This window comes from Catharus ustulatus, chromosome Z (assembly GCF_009819885.2).
Source record: "Catharus ustulatus isolate bCatUst1 chromosome Z, bCatUst1.pri.v2, whole genome shotgun sequence".
NCBI classification, from domain to species: domain Eukaryota; kingdom Metazoa; phylum Chordata; class Aves; order Passeriformes; family Turdidae; genus Catharus; species Catharus ustulatus.
This window is the reverse complement of record NC_046262.2, coordinates 2,189,627-2,209,577: the sequence shown is the minus strand read 5'-3', so window position 1 is coordinate 2,209,577 and position 19,951 is coordinate 2,189,627. Positions and strand designations below refer to the sequence as shown.

The window sequence follows — 19,951 nt, the reverse complement described above, 5'->3', positions numbered from 1 at the left end:
TTCTGGAAGCTGGTGGTGTTGTACTGGTGTGGGGGATCCTTTGTGTTTGGGACTGAGACCTTTAGCAAGGAGATGGATTCACTCAGGAAATCCCTGACAAATCAGGGTGCTGCAGGTCACCAAGGAAACACCTGGGGAATACAGCTACAGCTGTCAAAATCAACTGAGTGCCTCTACTTCTGTGGACCCACAAGGTACGTCCTGAAATTGTATTAAAACTACTTCTAATGAGCGTTTGCAAAATAACCAGAGGTAGAAATTTCCTCCATGAAACTCTTCAACATATTATTTGTGAATTAAAACACTTCTAAAAAGGTATTCTTGGGGATAAATTTCCCAGTTGTTTCCTTCAGTGGACTAAGCATGGCATTAAATTACAGGGAAGCTCAACTATTATCTCATACTTTTCTCTTTTTTTTATTATAGACTTTTTATCCACATGAATGATAAAGAAACTACAACAGAGTTAAATACCTTTTTTGATAACAGTGATTATATTCTTAATTACACTCAATATTAAATTGTAAAATATTTCCAGAGGAGTACAATCGTAATTCATACAGCAGGCAAAGTACCAGAGAGGGAAAGGGATGAGGGAGAGGGGTTTGAGAATCTCCAGACTGCTTTTAAAAAGCACTGTGTATGGCTAACGCTGCTCTATCCATCCATCCATCCGTCCACCTGTCCATCCAAATGTGGTTCTGGCCCATCTGGTGAGACGTTCATTTCCTTCCATAAAACAATCACTGTTCCAAAGCAAAAGGTGAACTGGCAGATGTTGTCAGTGTCTGTGGCATTGAAAGGACCAGCAGTTCCTTTCACAGCTTATCTGCACGATTCAAAAGCATTTTTTTTTTCTATCAAGCTCAATAGTCCTTCTAAAAACACAAAGACTTAAACTTTGGTACCACCAAAAAAAAAAAATATCAAGGACAGGCATTTTTTTTGTTGTTTTGTGTTTACTAATAAATGGCTGCTACATTCTATTTGACATGGTTGTCCATGATACTATGAGGTCACTTGTCCTTAGGTTCAGAGGAACCTGATTTTTTTTTTATTTTTTTAGATCCCCAAACACTTCCATTTCACAGTCTATATACAAGTCAGGTTTCTGACTGGGTTATAACTTATAAGGTAACAGCTGCAAAAGCTCCTGTGCTTCTGGGAATGGGAAAAAAAAAAGAAAGAGAGAGAAAGAGAGAGAGGGAGAAAGTGTTATCAACATTAGGCCAGAATTTGAGACAGTCACATAATTATGACATTTCTTTACAACCCTTGAGAAAGGGACACATGAAGGTACAGCATCCCCTGAGACTTTGATAGTGAGTATCTGTGCGGTCACAGGGAAATATTCACAATAAAGATGAAGTGCAAACTTTGCACGGTGATTAAACACAGCCGGATCTGCACAGCAAAGGAATTCTGAGGGGCACAGGGGGGATCTGAGGGGCTGCTCAAAACAATCTCCAGCCCCTGGGATAGCAGTGCAAACATCCCGAGGAGATTTTTCCTCCTTGCCACACCAAGGACACGAAACTGCTTCCCAACAGCAGAGCTCTCCGCCTGGCTGGTTCAGCTCATCAGTTAAATAACAATTAATCTTTCCAAAGCACCGGGGCTGCTCAGAGACATCCCCGGTGTCCGGCAGGGTGTGGAGCGCATCCATCCTTCTCTCTCCGGGAATACTCGCTGCTGGGATGCCAGCACCGTCCTTGCAGGGACTGGGTGCTGATGGTGATGGGAACAAACTGTTCCTCTCCTCCAATGCTGCCATCCTCAGGCAGGCTTTTATTGTGCACCGAGCGCTGCAGACATTGACCTGCTGCTCCTCATCTGGGAGGCGTGCTGCTTTATTCAGGGTATTAATGCCGCTGGATTTGTTTTAAATCAGCGCCCAGATTGCTGTAGACTCGGTTGGAAAACGCTGGCAGTGAGAAAGTGGGCACAAGAGGGCAAAAGAGAACCAGCTCGGTGCTTAAAATAATCTCCTTATCTCAGCGGGCAGAGCTCAGAGCCACAGGTAGTGGTTATCTGGTTACTCTGTGCTTACTCCTGCTGTCTTTAAGAATCCGCATCTTCTACAGCTCAGGCAACCCTCCATCATCTCTACTATCAAGCCCTTTCCCAGATGTCCCAGACTCTCTTGAATACCTCTGGTTATTACTGAATGTAATTACTGATGAAGTGGACTACTCTGTGTATGAGTAGCTCTTTTTTTTTCCTAATCCCCTTACTTCTCCTCTGGGATTTTTAATGAATCCACAAACCAGATTTTGTGGCATAACAAGGTAGCAGGGGTACCAGTTTTTGGCATTTGTCTCCAATCCCTAATCTTCTTGTTTTACCAGGAAAAAGAACAAAAGAACATCATTTAAATGTTAAGACTTGAAACTCCCAGGCCACTGATGATGGAGATGGTGTTTCTACTAAATTACCTCTTCCAATACACAGTCCTGAGAAATTTAATGTTTGGTTTAGAAAGGCTCTGCATGTGAGCAGCAGGATAATTACCTTTTGTAGGACACTGAACTACAGAACCACAGCCAGTGGGGTTCTGTGGGACTCCCAAAATATGCTGATGTATTGCTTTTTCCTGGACCAAAAAGGAGTTCCATTGAGGGCAGGAAAACTCCTCCCTACCTGGAGTGTGAACATTTTTTTGCACTCTGAATGCCGAGGTATTTCCCTCCTTCCACTGAAGGTGCATTTACCTTGATGGCACTTTTCAGTTTCAGGAAAAGCACATGCTCAGGCAGTTAGAGTCAAGGAATGGTTTGGGTTGAAAAGGACCTTAAAGATCCCCTCCTCTTACCCCTGAAATGGGCAGGGACACCTTCCACTATCCCAGGCTGCTCCACACCCTGTCCAGCCTGGCCTTGGACACTGCCAGGGATGGAACAGCCACAGCTGCTCTGTGCCAGGGCCTGCCCACCCTCCCAGGGAAGAATTTCTCCCTAATATTTAATTTAAAGCCACTCTCTTTCAGTTTGAAGCCACTGACCTTTGTCCTGTGACTGCAGGACCCATGGGTCAGCTCCCAACATCACATCCCACCCCAGTGAAGCCTTGTAATTCGTGCCACATGTGATTTATCAGTTTCAGACTGTATCACAACAGCTGCACAGAGAGGGCTTTGGGACCAGAACCAGCCACATCAAACAACAGAACGATCCTCTTAACTCATGTAATAGCTGCAGAGGAACTATAGGCAGCCAGGTCAGGTGGAATGGAGTCTCTTTTTCACAAGCTCACCTTTAGCTTTTGCTGAGGTGTGCACCGAGCTTTTCTTTCCTGATCAAGCTTGCTGCATAGGGAATCTGAAATGACACAGAAACAAGACACTGCTCAAGCCAAGGTTTGGCTAACGAAACACCCAAGCTGGAAATGCCTGTAAATGAAAGGTTTAGTTTTCCTTCCGGAAAATGGGGAGGAGTTGTGGGAAGCAGCACCTTAAATACAGAGGTTCAACTCATTATGAAACAGCAGGGAGGTTAAAGCAGAAATAAAATAAAAATGGTCAGAATTAAAACAACAGATATATTATTAAAATTCAGTGTAAAAGATGCATTCTGATTCTTTGTTTGCATCAGAGGCTAACAAAGGGTGAAGCCACCTGTGAGATCATAAAAAATCAGCTGTCTGTGACAGATCAGGCAATGCACACTGATCCCTGCACAGCCAAAATACAGCAGGTTGGGAGCATGAGACTTCGTGTATTTATATCCCTATAATTAGGAAGTTCATAATAGTTATCTCCAACTTGCACCAATCTGAAGGGAAGCCACTGAAGTGGAACAAATAATTAAAGAAAAACAGAGAACATGGGCATATTAGGGAACACAGTTATATTTAGAAACAAAGTGGGATGATGTGCTCATTGGCAACTGGGAATACATTACAGGGCTGCTCTTCGTCAGTGCTGGGCCTTCAGAATGCAACAAAACTAAATTGCTCTGAGATTTCCCCATAGCTGGGAATCCAAGTGGCTACAAATTCTTTGATGAGGACTTTTGGAGGGACTGCTGGAGGAATTCAGGCTGGGAGATCAAAAATATTCAGTGTCCCTGCACTCTCAGGTGTTGCTGCATGCTGAGCTGACCTGCTTCTGCTGCCAGGCACTCCAGAATAAGCTCACAAATAATGCCAAATACGTTACTGCAAGCTGACAATTATGGCAGCTGAAGTCAGGATCAAGTCAGGAACCTTCACAAACAGATGGGCAAATGCAGAGAGTTCAAGCAACCTGCCCCACACACCTAGACACACTGAATTTGCATCCATATCCACTGACCCCACGTGCTCCTGTTCATCCCTGTTTTGATTTTAAATACATGATGCCCATAGAGGATATTTATGTGAGTTGTGCCCAGCATGGCTCTGGGCTGGGGTAAAGCATCATGCAAAGACACTGAGGGACTTATCCATCCCTGCCTACCTTAATAAGGAAAAGAGGGGGGAAGGATCAGGATGAGAGGAAGAGAGGGGCTTTTGAAGCTGGAGAGCTAACCCTTTCATTTCTTGGGAAAGGATGTCAATCTGACTGAAAGCAGCACCACCAGGATGGAGCAGTGTTTGTGGCTCAATGAGAGCAGAAGCCTTTCACAGTGACACACTGCTTCCCCCCTGCACAGCCCTGGAAAAGGGGAAAATGGGTGTGCACGAACCACTGATGACCAGAAAAGATCGAGATTCCAGGTGTTTGTCTGACTACTCTTATAATCCCTTCATTTGACAGAAGATAATAGGTATCAGGAAGCTTGTGGCCAGAGACCCCTCCACCCCTCCCCCCCCCAAAAAACAAAAAAACAACAACCAAAAAAAAAAAACCCCAAAAAAAACCCAACAAGAAAAAAAAAACAAAACACAAAAAACCAAAGCTGACCCCTCCACCGTGTCCCCAAACAAAACTTCCTTCAGGACACAGTGCTTGCAAAGGCTGCAGAGCTCCCTCCCAAGCTGCAGCAGAGAGGAGGGTGCAGAGAATCTGCTTCCCTGATCACCCATGGCCATGGTTTGGATGCAAAAGGGAGCTACTAACAAGCTTTATGAAAAAATCAGCACATTCCAGCTGGGACCCGTGGTGCCTCACCAGTTGATTCCTGCCTCTCTTCCACTCACAAAGGCCAACTTGGGTTTGCATGGCCACAAATTATATAGGACATCTCCCAAGCTGTACTGACCTAGATAATACAACGGGGTACATTCTGTCAGAAATTAACTGTTCTTAATCCACTTCTCCGCTATATTTGGCACACCAGTGTCTTTCTAATGTGTGTTGTTTTACCTGATCTCCTGGTAACAGATGACAGTGGGACAGGTGATGCTCAGCAGGGAAATGACTACTTTCTCCAGGAGTTAAATCATCTACAATGTCATCTTCTATTCCTTTCATTGTCAGAGCATTCTGATGCTGTGGTGGGATAGGATTTAGGACTCCTCATAGCAAAACAGTCCTTCTCTGTGCATCCATGGGGGCTGCTGTGATGGGGGCAGGATGATACTCAAAAGGGCATGGAGATGCAAAGGGTAGCTCTCTTCAGAGGGAGTACAGAAATAACAAAAGTGCAGGCAGTTTGGTTTTAGCAGGAAAAAAACAGTTTGTCATGACTGAGTTCCACATTAGTAGGAAATACAATGAGAGCACATCTGAAGAGAAACTCCAAGAAAAATGCAATATGGGCACTGAGTCCTTTTTCCTACAGGCTGACTCCAGTCTAGTCCTGGTACCCATTAGGAACTGGAGCACAGTTCTGTGTGCATTCCTGGAACACATCCCCATGTATTCCACCTGGAAGGAACCCAGCCAGCAAGCCCAGAGCCTGCTCCACAACTCAAACCAAAGCACAGGCAGTGGATAGGACTGGGGAGTCATTTCTGAAGTTCCTGTTATGCACTCAGATATCAAAGAAGCTTCAGCACACCATCTTCTTTCAGAGGCTTCACCTCTGCATCCCATCTATGGTGAGGTACACAATGATACGTCACCCTGCCTTCTGTTGCCTAAAAAATATTTTGCACTCATGCAGTAGCAGAGGCTGTTTTGTGACTCCCTGTACATCCACAGCCATTTTTGATCAGAATTTCTGCAGATTCTAAAAGAAAGGAAGCTTTCTGCTCAAATTTCTATAAGGCATCCTTTTCTTTAGTATTTTAATTTACTGGAGAAAGAGGTACAGCTCCATCCTATCAAACACATGAGCTGTCATGATGCAAGTTTTGCTGTTTTAGGAGAGGGAAAAAAAAAAAGAAAAAAAAGCCAACAGCAGGAAATAAAATTCTGGTGAAAACAGCTCACTTTCTTGTACACAATCAGGGATGAGCCTTCTGAGGACATAGGACACAGCGTTCCAGAAATGTCCTTTTACCTGTCATTATGTGTGTGCCTGTGAGCAGGCACTTCAGCACAAGATGCCACTCAAGAAATCCGAGAGCCATTCTGCGGAACAGCTGTTGCCTTCTCACCAAGGTCAGCCCTCTGAGCTGCACCACTTCAGGCCGAGCACAGAAATTACAAATGGCACTGAAGCACTGCCATTTCCCATTCCCTGCTTCTGAGAACAGGGACAGGCACAGGCACAGGGAGACCAAGATCTCCACGCACAGAAATGTGGGCGCTTCTTGTTTGGATAATGAATATGTTAGCTGTACAAAAGCACCAGCTTTCCATAAATAGTGTAAAGTAGGAATTAGAACTACTGGTGCTGTTCTGAGTTACAGTGTGACCCAGAGGAACAGGCTCTCAAGCCTCTGAAGATTTACCAACATTAACTGCATGCTAGATTTTTTTTTCCTTCTTTTAAACATTCTTTGTCAGTCTTTAAGGATCAGGGTGAAAGATGATGCAGAGATGGAAATCAGTTTTGCAGAAAGATAGTTTCTGATTTATTTTATTGCCTGACTCTGAAGAACAGAGTTGATTTGAAGGAGCACTGAAAGCAGAAAGCCATAAAACACAGAGGAGTTCCAGATGGATCCAGTTCTGAGCTCTGAACATTATTATCAGCCCAAAGTGAGGCTGGTAAAGAGGAAGTTCACGAGAACATAACCTAATTTAAATATCCCAAACCATCATTTTTCACCTAATCTGGAAAGACAAAGGCCTAGCTGAGTGTTTCACATTTCTAACACACCTCAAAAACCTATCAACTTTTACCCCAATGTAAAATTAGTGGAATTGATCATTACCCAATGATGTAAACCACAGTGAGTGATGAACACCACCTGAGCTTTTCCTGACTGACATCAACACTTCCTGAGAACCCACAAACTACTTGTAAGGCACCTCTGAGAGAAAATTAAGAAAAGCTCTTCAGTTTGCAGGAGGCTTAAATTTCCTGCTTGGTGTTCTACTTCCCTGTTGCCATGTTTGAGAAGGGTTCATTAAAACATTCAAGGATTAAAATCATCATGCTGACAGTGCTGCTTGTGAACTTTTTCTCTCACCAGGCAGCTAGGAAGAAAGTTCATGGTTTTAAAATTTGTTCCACTAACACAGTTGCTCAGAAGACAGTATCAGACAGATGCAGGGTCTCAGGCAGGAGGTGACTTGATACTTGCTTATGGTGCTGGGCTGTCCCAGCAGATGAGTTCTGGTCTCACTGCACAGAAACCAAAAACTCTAAAGGCAGGTGAGCTCTTCTAAGGCTGTACTATTTGTGTCATGTCAGAATTTCCCCCATTCTGCTGGGCAGCAGCAGTTCCTCCTTATTGGCCCTTTCTGTATTACTCAGTAACAAAAGCCAGATAATTATCAGAATCTCAGAATCTTTTAGGTTCAAAAAGATCTCTAAGATCATTGAGTCCAACCATTCCCCCAGCACTAACCCATGCCACCAAGTGCCACATCTACACAGCCTTTAAACCCCTCCAGGGACTGGGACTCCATCCCTGCCCTGAACAGCTGAGCTCAGTGCTTGACAGTGAAGAAATTTTTCCTAATATGCAGTTTAAACCCCTGGCACAACAGGATCCACATGGAAAATCCATATTTTATATATGATTTCCACATACACGCCCTGTACTCAGCCAGTTTGGGAGACAGCACTTTGCAAGAGGAGGAAGAGAAAAATGCATTCAGGGGTCTAAGATACATTTTTTTTTTGTTAAATATAATGACTGGTTGTTTTTTGTCCAAGAACCTGGCACAAACACGTTGCACAACTTCCTGGTAACTGCTTCAGACACTCTGAAAATTCTGAAAACTGAAACACAGGAAGTTCCACCTGGACATCAGGAAGAAATTCCTTACTGGAACAGTCTGCACGGAGAGGCTGGGGAGCCTTCCTCACTGGAGGTGTTCAAAACCAGCCTGGAAAACTGTTCTGAACAACGTGCTCTGGGATACTCTGCTCCAGCAGGGAGGTTGGACTAAATGACCTCCAGTGGCCACTTGCAGCCTTACTCATCCTGCGATTCTCATCAAAACTCGTGGCCACATGAGTTCCTACTGCTCCAGCAACCTACTAAGCCAGGCTGCCTGCAAAAAACCCATCACCCACCAGCGAAGTGTAACAGAACACGACACACCCGTTTTCCCCGTGACCTGAGCCTTACTGTTGGCTTTCAGACAGCCATAAAACATTATTATTATTATTATTATTACATTATTATTTTTGAATTCCGGCGCGGGCAGAGCGGCAGCAGCAATGATGCAGGTCAGTTTTAATTTTAAGCTCGGCTTTGCACACTGCAGTGGCGGCCGGCCGCCGGCAGAGGGCACCCGCGGGCCGCGCTGCGACGGATCGCTCCCAAAACCGGGAAGAATCTCCCCAAAAAAACCAAAAAAACGGGACAAAAAGCGTCATGGCCAGTGCTCCCCACCGCCCACGCTCAGCGCACAAGTTTCATGTGAGGCTGCAGCGGGTGTTGGCGCTGGGAAGTTTTTTAATGCGATCATATTTGGTTGATTTTTTTCGTGATTATGGCCAGCTTGTATCCCAGAACATTTCCGAAACAGCAAACACGCTGGGTCAATTTATTTTGAAGTCTGATTACTCAGTCCAGGGTGGGTGAAACATGCAAGACCTGCCTCTGGTACCCACAGTTGCAGGGGATCAGGGAATAACAGAATCATTTAGGCTGGGAAAATCCTCCAGGATATTCGAATCCAACTGTTTCCCCCACACTGCCCAGCCCACACTAACCCATCTCCCCAAGTGCCACATCCACACGGCTCTTAAATCTTCCCAGGGGTATTCAGGAAGGACTAATTTAAGTTGTATATCTTCAGCAATGAGAAGAACAAAAAAAAACCCTGACTCCAAGCATCTATATTGTTTAAAAAATAATTTTTAAAAGCAATTAAGTCAAGTTCTGTGGCTAGTTACATCAGTGAATTTTGAGTTTAGTTCTACAAAGGCATACACCTATGAAGGTCTAAGGAAAACTATGATTTCTGCTTTTCTCTTTGTACTTCTATGTTAACAAGAAAATTAGGTTAAAACCCCATTAAAGTAGTAGTGCAGCATCTCAGGTACAAAAAAAAAAAAAGCCTAACTGCCCCAGTTAAAAGCATAACAACAACAGCAATTCAACAAAAAAAAATCAAAAGCAGCCATGCCTTTTGTTTATTCTGCACCAATTCATCCGTGCAATAATCCTGGAAGGCCGAAGTAGTTCTATCATTACCACATTCAGTTCATTAATCTTAATTCTAGATACAAACATACAAGATATATTCCCGTGAATGAATTAAAGCAACTGCTGGGATTATCACCTCCAAAGTGCTGACTCCATCTCAGTTATCAGCCAAGACATCTCTGAAGATTTCTGCCCCATCTTACGCAAGCACACTCCTTATTTGCAGCAGTCTCTCAGTTTTTCATACAAACATCTTTTTATCAGTCTCACTGATCACAACCTGACCCACAAATACGAGCATGGAGACTGACTGGCGATCTGACAACATTTCTATTAGTAATAATTAAACTCAGGTTCTGTAGTGAGTGCAGAGGTCCTGAGTTATTGGTGCAGCACATTAAATGTTGAAACTGTTCTCTTTTAAGTACATTCAGACAGCTCTGCTTAATGATTAAGTGACTCTTAGCCTGTCCATTGCACATGTCAGTAAAGGGTATGAATTACTTGATCATATTTCTTTTCCTGACCAATAAAATCAGGAAAACCACCACAGCTGGCTTGCTGGAGGTCTGGGATGTCCAGTTCCAGAACAATTTCACAACTGGACCACAAGGTGAATAGCAGAGGTGATCAGTTCTCTCCCTGGGAGGCAGAGTTAGCTCCAAGTTCAGCTGACACAGGAGATAAAAGACTGGGGTGGGCACATAAACTTTATGCTTAGCAGGAAATCCAACTGGTCACCTGCCTCAAGTCTAAAGCAGCAGGTGAAGTGCTTTTCAGGATGGCATCCTAATTAGAATTTTCTGTGACAACAAAATTCTCATCTGCCTGGCATTGGGACACAAAGAGGGACACAGTAACAACAAGAGTGGAGACCAGCTGAAAAAAAAACCCCAGAGATGGTCTGGACTTGAGTTTCCTCCACAAACAACCTCTTTCAAACACCCTCCATCTCTCCTTGAAATCTCTCAAGTCAGCAGGAACGGGGCGCGTGGATGTTCGGCAGCTCTAAAAATAAGGCCAGCCCTAAATGCCTCTAAACATCGGAGCACGAGTTTGACAATCCTGGCCTTCAGCTTTACTTTTATGTCCTAACCCATCAATTAGAAAATGACAGTTCACCAGGAGCCTGGCCAACGCCTTCTCTGCACCAGGGCCCCGTGACAAGCAGAAGGAAAATTTCAATGGGGGAGCACGGGGCTGATTCAGGGAAGTGGGGATATTTGCCAAACTTTCCCCAAAAACAAGACCCTGTTGAGCAATGTCAGACTGATACCGAGAAAGCAGCAGCAAAGCAAGCATTAGCTGACAGCCTCACCATGCCCTGCTCCTGAAGCCACACTGAGCACTCAGTGTGGAACAGCTTCCCATGCTCCAGCCCCTTTGCTTGCATCAGATTAAGAACGTCAACTTTTCAAAACAACACAGTTGAATGTGATGATCTAGAGCTGCACTAGCACACAAGCAAAATCCCTCTTGGTTTTAAAATAACAAGCAAGAGACCCAACAGTAATGTGTGCCTGCACTGAACTGTGTTTTGGCAACTTGATCCTTTACTGCTGAGTTAAGCACTTCTTCTAGTGTCTGAAATGAGAAAAAGATACATCCTAAGGTTTATTTTCTGGTGAGAAGCAGGGATTGAACAGATTCCCTACTGAGGGCTGAAATACACCTCTTGGCAACTCACACAAGGTAGAAACATTTAACTGCTTAAGGTTTACTGATTCACTCCTCCCCTGCTCCTCTCTGCAGAAGCACCTCTCCGTGTTGAGTCAACACATTTTGTTTAGTTGAAACATGAGGACCCATCTGGTTACTGTATGAAAGTAAATCTCCAGGTAATTAGGCTCCAAACCAGCTGAGAACTGCGTGTTTACCTCTCGCTAAATATAAGGCAACAGGAGCTCAGTAAATGTGCATCTGCATGCTCACAAAGGAAAGATTTGAGGTATGCACTTAAAGAAACACAAAGCAGCTCAAGATGTTTTTTATCAGAGAAAAGTAAACTTACGATTTGTAGCTGCTGCACCATTTCTTCTCTGTACGCCAGCTCCCGCTTCATCTGATCTTGAAAATTGTCTGTGTGAGAGGGAAAAAAATGTGGGTGCAACAATTAAAACAGAGACCACATGGAATAATTGACATGAATCAAGCTAAATCAAACCCAGTCACTACTGAGGAACCACAAAGCATTATAAAAGTCTTTCACCCAATTAAAACATATGCCTGACAAATATGTATCTCACAGGAGTCACCACTGACAACAGGAAAAAAGTGGAGAAATTAGATTTCACTACTTCCCCCATCAGAAAATGTAGGACACTAAGTTTGTGTCGCTAGCATTTATTCACAGCTATTTTCCTGCACAGCCAAGGCTCTGCAGTCATTAGTCAAACTTTTGCAAGCCCTGAAGAGAAGAGAAAAAACTGTTCTTCTTTGCTTTGGCATAAATCTGTTGACATCAACAGCGATGTCCAACATGTTAGAGGAGAAAGCGTTCAAGGATGCAGGGTTTGATTTGTGGCTTGTAGCATTGTGCTGACGGCTTTGAACAAAACTGAAGCTCCATAAAGAGTGACATGGAATTTGGAAGCGAGAAAGTCTTTGAACGAGAGATCCTAGGCAGCTGGGTTACAGCACAGGTCAGCCTTCCTGCTCCAGTAGATCCTCCTTCTCTGATTTTCCTCCTAAATGACAATTTCAGACAAAATTTCATTTGTTAAAAGATTAACTGGTGCTCTGTGTTCCATAATATTCTTGTTGGTGGGTGGGAAAAAGAGAAATATAAACAAAAGTATTGACAAGAACCAAATAACTGGAAGAGCTGCCTGATGGAGGTCAGGGTGGGCTGTGAAATGGAAAAGAAAACCCATCCCAACCAGCATCATTTTGATTCAAGTAACAAGCCTGTCCTGGAAGAAAGAACAAGGGGGCAGAACTCTGTCCCCCTCTCTCGGAAAAGAACTTTATCCTCTCTGAATAATGAGCTAAAGTTGTTGTTTAAAAGAAAATGAGGAAGAAAAAGAGCAATGAAGCAGGGAAAGAGTGTGAAATTTTGGCAAGTTGAAGCCCATAGGAATCTAGCACAACCACACTGAAAATTATATGGAGGCATTATATCAATGCAGTTCTTCAGATTTCCAGTAAAGTCACGCAGAACTTTTAAGCCTATTCCCTCTACTCCAACTAGATCAGAAAAATAAGCCGACAAAAACAAAGCAGATTTACAATTCCTCTTTTCCTAGCCCTCCCAAAACCCATGCAGTATAAAAAGGTAACTGCTCCCTGTCCTGGTTACTAAAGGCTGATAGTTACAGCTGAGGTCCTCCAGCTTCACTCTGAGTTGGCTTTGAGGATAAATTTTCCTTTTTCTTCCTCCACGCTTTCCTCCCAGCTGCCTCTTCATGGGCTCATCACCTCTCCAAACAAACAGCTCAGGGATTTTGCTCAGCCCTGCACAGCAAATGTCCAAGCTCACAGTGGAAATGGGGTGTTAATGGAAGGGACACAGTTTTTTTTTCCAGCAGCATTTATCCGAGTCCAAACACTCACAGACAAAGCCATAAGCGGTACCCAGGAGAAAAGATATGAATATTTAAATAGCTTTCTTAACACAAAATTAAATACTTTAAGTACCCAGACTGCGTCTCCGCCATTTTATTGCCACATTGTTTAAAATGCAGATGGACAGAACGAGGAGCAGCCAACACAGAGGGTACAAACCACAGTAGAGCTCCAGGAGAACACAATTCTCCTGGAAGAACTGAGAATTCCTGGAAGAACAAAGAAGAATGACTTTCTTCATGAGATCAGAATTTTTTCTTAAATATTACTAGTTTATTTAAACGATCTCTGCATTGAGAGATCTTAAAGGCAAAGGAAAATTTCACCTGCAGCTTTCAAGCACAACAGCAATGTGAAAAATACAGCAGAAGACAAGGTCTTGCTGCTTTATAAATTATCACAGCCCACATTTCAAGCAGGTACAAGAAGGCACAGGCAAGACTGCAGCATAGCACTGCTAAGAGAGCTTGCAAATAAGCTCAGTTTTCATTTAACAGTGACTTAAATGAGAGGAGAGCTCTGAAACGAAATGCCATTTAATGCACAGCCCTGTTGTGAGTAGTCTCTTGATGCTATGAAGGTGTAACACCCCAAATGTGCTCAGTTTCAAGTTGAGGACCCAAAATAGGTGACTCTAGAGTTAACGGCAGGTAACCTGACAGAAGCTTTTTCCAGAGAGAAATAGTGTTGCCTTCCACATCTCCCAGCTGAAACAGGGATGAGTTTTCAATATAATTTAAATCTTCCTTTAGGTGGATCTCCAAAGACTTCTCTCCCTGGCTTCTCCCTGCCCAAGACACCAACACATTCTAATACCTGACCTGAAGCAACAGCCCTGTCCAGCAGCAAGACCCTGGAACAGCCTCCCTCTCTTGTGCTAGAACATGTACTGAACTGGAGGAAAAAACACCCTTAACATGGATTTACACTAATTTGCTTTGCAAAGACCCTTTTTTCTTGTTTTATTACATGCGGAGGAGGGGTGGGTTTTTTGGTAAATCTAAATCTGTAAATAGGCTTTACGGTCACTTGTAGGTATGGTTTATAGCACATTATCTGTTTTCTATTTTAATCCTGAAGAAAATTGACCACTACTTTGTGGTACATTGAAACCACATATTTTTCAAGCCAGCATACAGCAGTCACCACTTCCTTGGTCGGCCGTACTTGTTCTTTTCTTTTATTTGAATTGTATTTCATGTGGTTTAATTGCAGTGTTTATTTACATGGCAAAGACAGAGCATTAATTTTACTGTAGAAGAACAAAAGGATAAATAAGAGACTTGAATGGCAGAAGTCCAAGATGCCATTTTGCCAATACCACACAGCAGCGTTTTGATCTCCACGAATTATTTGAAAATTACCTCACTCCCAAACCCAAGTAATGACTGGATTTATTCTGAAGGATGAGGTTATGCTCCTTTCATTAATATCTCTATCATGTCAAGTGACTCTTCTTTATTTATGGAGCTATCTACATATTTCAGTGTTCAGGCTGAAGATGGAGTCATTCCCAGAGTCCTCACACTTCCTTGCTTCCCTGAACTTACCTATCTGATGCTACAGAAAGGGGACAGGTATATTTTCTTTCAACAACAGGAAAATGCTGTCTGAGTTCCCACCTTTTCCTGTGGGATCATCCTGACCTAGGTGGGACTTCTCCTGGAAGAATCTTTCTGCTGTTGCTCCAGTGTCATTCGAGAGATCCCAGCCAAGGGGTCTTTTTCCACATCCCTGTGCAATCAGCCCAACCTTCTGGCAGCTTGACAAAAGCCCTGCTAGATGCCCATTTTGTTTTATTTGAGATGTGCCCTGCACATTCCATTGCCCTGGGCAGCAGCACCCCTCTCAGCGATCTTGGTGAAAGGGCCATCTCAAACAACCTCTTCCAATGGGAAAAACCCAAATTTCTACTCCTTAAAAAAGGTCAGATCCATTCTCCAGCATCAGCTGGAACCTCCTGAAAATGAGGATAAGGTTTCTTATCTCCAAAAGCCCCTGTTGCTGGCTGAGGCGTTGGCTGAGACGCCAACCTCACCGCACCCCACAAGGGCCAAGGTGCATTTCTGTCCACTCAATATTCAATACTATCAAAACTATTCAAAACCAGTAGACTGTACACCAAAACAAACACTTTGTATTTTCCCTACAGAAGACCTGTTTGGGCAGAGGCAAAGCCACAGCAGAAGTGTCAGTGTAGAACCAATGACAATCACTACTGGTTTGGGTTGGAAGGGACCTTAAAAATCACCTAATTCCAACTCTGGGGGCACCTCACACTCTCTCCAGCCTGTCTCAGCAGAACTAAGCCCAAGATCATGGCAGCACACTGAGAACCTCTCTCATTTTATCAGTCTGGCAACAACCAACCACACACACTCAAAACACCAAAAGCACAGATTTTGTTTCTTACTGAAGACTGGGAAAGACGCGTTTCCTTTCAACACCTGGAATTCCTGTTCCAGCCTTTTCCGTAGGTCGATCTGCTCAAACAGAACCTTCTGGAGTTCCTCTAACAAAAAGAAAAAGTGGTTTTGATAATCTGTATAAATAATTCTTGAAAGAACAGTTGCAGAGCAATTCATTACTCTAAGACAAAATATTTTAGTGCTTATTAAAAAAAAAAAAAAAAGTGTTGCATAGACCCACCATAGATTTTGTGCAGAAAGCCATGAATATAAATCAATGTAATATATTATTTTAAAGTATTATATTACAGTGTCATGTATTGATTGATATATATGCATTAATCTCAATTATATCCACCCAAAGGTCCATATATTATTCATATGTTACTTGACAAGCTTAAAATATGGTGCAGAACAAAAGTGCCCCCTATTATCCTCATATTCTATTAAAACAAAGAGCAGTTTTATAATGTAAGAGGCCCTTATTTATTTTACCTTTCCCCATATTTTCCACATCCTTCTTCAGAGAATGAGGTGAATTGGTTTCTTGTGTGTGTTCTCCTTAAAAAATAGAAAGGAAAAAAGTTACTGATTTACTGATAGTGCTTTTTGTCAGTGTTGTCCTTACTACACATCTCCTTTAGAGAATCTGGATAGGAAGAAAAAGGGGACAAATATAAAGAGTAAGATTGAGCTTTATCTGCAAATTTCTGTGTGCATAGCACAAATACTTGTGAATTGGTATTTTCTCTAGTTCTTGCACACAATAGCTGATGTCTCCTTGATACTCTTCTTGCTGAGCTGATTCCTCCTTTCCCTCTAACCCCTCTTGAAGATACTCTTATCAGAGAATAACTGGGAGTAGGCAGAGAAAAGAGAAGATATTTCTCTACAGTCTCATCTCTTCTCCTCTCAACGGGAAGCCCGTGCTCTCCATCTGGGCAGGACCCTGTTCCAAAATCCACAGGAAAAATGTCTTTTTGCCTTCATCATCTCTTCAGCTTTATCATCTTCCAGAGCTCCATGGCATGGGTGTGCTGCAACTGGATGTAATTTATATCCAGCTGAGATAAAATTGACATTAGTGGTATTTGAATCTAAAGGATACAGCTCCGGGGTCAGCCAATTGAGGGAATTCTGTCTTAGGTTGCTCACATCAACTTTTAATCATATTTTACAGAATTTTCTATGTAACAGAATCTGGCTATTTCCAGACACACGCATGCTACTTCCTTCAGCCTTTATTCTTCTACAAATTGAATTAAAAAAAAAAAAATCACATCTTGTGAAGTTTACCTGAATGACACTTTAACTTGAAAACTGAACCTTCTGACAAAAGGTGTTCCTTTCATTATCCTCTGCAACTGCAAAATTTTTCCTGTGACTTCTATGAATTGCTTCTATAAAACCTATGAAAGCCTTTTTTTTTTTTTTTTAAAGAACAAAGTACCACTTTAGCTGACACTGATAGGAGATTTTCTGTTATTTACAGCTGAAGTAGAAATGGACTCTCAATAATTAAGAAAATATTTGGTAAATAACCAATTATTGAACTAATTGGATTAATTCTTGTTTTAGTCCAGCCAGTAAATACATATTAACTCTACTGATAAGTAATCACAAGAGACAAATTAAAAAAATGTATTCATGGGTTTATTTTGGAAGAGAGGATCATGGAGAAAATATCTTGGGTTTTGATGTTTCATTTGGTTTTGCTTTTTTTTAAATAAAAATCCATAGCACTGAATAGGTCATCAGACAACATACAACAGTTACTTTAAAAATTATTGTGTCATCACAGTAGGCTAATTTCAGAGTCGAATGCGAAAGTCTTGTAATAGATCCAGTCAGAAATCTTTTTGAAAAACATTTGTTTCTGTTTTTAAAAATCGATGCAATCCTATATCCAGTAAACCTTGAAGTTACAGCGTATGAAACCTATCCAATAGCTCTGCATTTCAGCATCTCCCCTCTCTTCATTCCTTAAAAAAAAACCCAAAAACAACCAATCATTCAGGCACATACATTTACACAACTGGTATCTGGTGCCAGCAATTCCATTTTAAAAACTTGTTTATGTAACGTGGTGATTTTTTTAAAAAAATCGCTTTTGTGGGATATTTGGTGAAAACAAATTATTTTCTTCACGTAAGTTGTCTCACCACAGTAGAAGATACATCACGTTTAAAATCACCTTTTGGGCAGTGGTTTGAGGAGTCTCCTCAATGTAAAATGGGTTTTGTTGTTTTCTGCATTTTTTTAGCTAGCATAATTCTTTTTTAAATTAGGCCAGCAAAACACAGTATTTTGTCAGATAAATTAGGGTACACTAAATCAAAGGGAGGAATTTAAGTTAAGGAAGGGTGAATTTTTTGAATTACAAATACTAGCATATTCCCAATCCCTTTCTTCCATTGAGGCGCCCTTTTCTGTGTGTCTTATGTGCAATTTTGAGGGACAATAGGCTCACAGACAGAAGGGAACTGGATTTTTCAAGGAGAAGGAAAGGAAAGGGGAAGAGATTACGATATGGTGGTGACACAGCTCTTTCCCACTCGCTGGGTTTAGCTCCCAGGGCTGTATGGTTTGAGGCTGCTGGGACAGAAAAAACTGCATCAAAACGAAGATAAAGACACGTATCATGAAGAAAAACTTCCCCAGCATCTGCAGCCTCCCTACTAAGCTACTGAAAAGGCCTATTAGAAAATCCTCCACCTGAAATAAGTAAAGAATGGGAGTGGGGAAATGGAGGCATTTAAAGGCCAAAGACAAGATAGATGGTTTTAAAGAATAATCGCATTTCTAAACTGCTTTCTGATGTTAAAAAAAAAATATAATAATCCTGACATTATTATTGTTAACAGCAGTAATAATCAGATGGGTTTCACCTCTCCTGTCCCCCTGAAAATGATAATCAGGAGCCTGCTCTTCTCCATTTTTCCATACTTCCCAGAGGCCTCATCACGCGTTGTGTACTGTTCCACCTTAATTGAAAGGGAGGAGGTATTGAATATTTAACCAGCTTCCCTTCTCTTAAATGTTAATTAAAAGCTAAATAGGTGTTTAAAAACAAACAAACAGAAAGCCCAAAGAATTTTAATCAGTCTAAGAAAAAATCACTTCCCCTCCTAATAGCTCCACCATAACTCTCCTGGGCCTTGTCTGTGCGCAAACTTGCAGCGTTTAGCATTTCAGCAGGGCTGAAAGCTGTGCCCACCCCTCTGTATAGACACTGAGGTTTCCTTTAGGAAAGGCTATTTCAGTTTGTTCAGAAAAAACACCACCTGTCTCTTGGATAGGGGGAAAGAGGGTGAAATATTTGCAGGCCGCTTCCGCCTCAGCGAAAGCTTTGGGTGCTTCTGTTCCTCCCCAGGTGCACAGACATTGTTTTTCTGGAATAAAGGTACAAACAGCTTTCTTAACCTGGAGCGTGAGCACCCACCTCAGAATTGCTCAAAAATTGGCGCTGTGGAAAACAGAGGGGTCAGGGCTGGGTGTTGGCACAACCTCGGCCCCTGCGGCGCCGCCATTTTATCAGCCCCGCCGCTGCTGGAGCGCTCACGATTTGGGTTTTTGACATCCGATTTTTTAACATTTCTGAACCTAGCCTCCTCAAAATAAATGCACTTTGCCCTCACTGTAAAAAAACACAAAAACAAAAACAAAAACCCCCAAAAACCCAAGGAAGACATAGCCAGGTTACGCCTTCGTGCTCTGCCATCGCCGTCAATCCTTTCTCAGGAAACTCTCTGAAAAGCAGCTAAAAAATTCTTCACTGTCCCAGACAACTAATCTACCTCAATGTGATGATTTGTCCGGCACAGAGCATGGATAATCTGGGAATGTAATTCCATTCTCCTGGCTCTGCACCTGGTCCCCAACTTGTGTCCTCTCCAACCCTGACCACACCTGAGGTTTCAGACCACGTCATGCAGAACCATCTCCTTTTTCTCTGTATCCACTTCATCCCTGTTATTCCTGGACAACTACCATGCTCTGCAGAGCTCCCCACGTTTGCCAAAAGCTCTTCCCCTTGCTCCTGACGCTGTGAAGCCCACAGCACTCCTGGTCCATCATAATTTAAACACCCACTAGTGTCTTCAGCTGGAGAGAAGCGCTGCCTGCAGACACAAAGACCACAGCAAAAAGTTGCTGGTGTGTTCTGAATATAAATATATATAGATATATACATTTATATCCATTTAAAAAAATATAGGCAGATGTGAACCAACAGACTTCCAGCGCTCCAGAGGTTCCTTCTGCATCTGAAATTAATGACTCGCTCCAAGACACGCAGAGTTCCTGAGTATGTCCTGAAGAAATTCTAAACTTGCTGAAAATATTCATGCATCCTGCATATTCATGCCACTTTTTTGGGGGAATAATCAGTAGGGTATTCA

At 42.5% G+C, this 19,951-nt stretch overlaps 1 protein-coding gene across 1 annotated transcript in view; it reads right to left on the bottom strand.

Annotated features, from left to right (window-relative positions):
* Positions 1 to 494: 494 nt before the first annotated feature.
* The window catches only part of SKOR2 (SKI family transcriptional corepressor 2), a 33,151-nt gene continuing 13,694 nt past the window's right edge, over positions 495 to 19,951 (bottom strand). The window contains exons 5-9 of the mRNA XM_042780158.1: positions 16,047 to 16,112; positions 15,557 to 15,655; positions 11,591 to 11,658; positions 3,253 to 3,317; positions 495 to 1,161 (exon numbers count right to left, since the gene is read on the bottom strand). Of these exons, the coding sequence (XP_042636092.1) occupies positions 3,255 to 3,317; positions 11,591 to 11,658; positions 15,557 to 15,655; positions 16,047 to 16,112 (296 nt within the window). The 3' untranslated portion in view covers positions 495 to 1,161; positions 3,253 to 3,254. The remainder of the gene's footprint in view (positions 1,162 to 3,252; positions 3,318 to 11,590; positions 11,659 to 15,556; positions 15,656 to 16,046; positions 16,113 to 19,951) is intronic.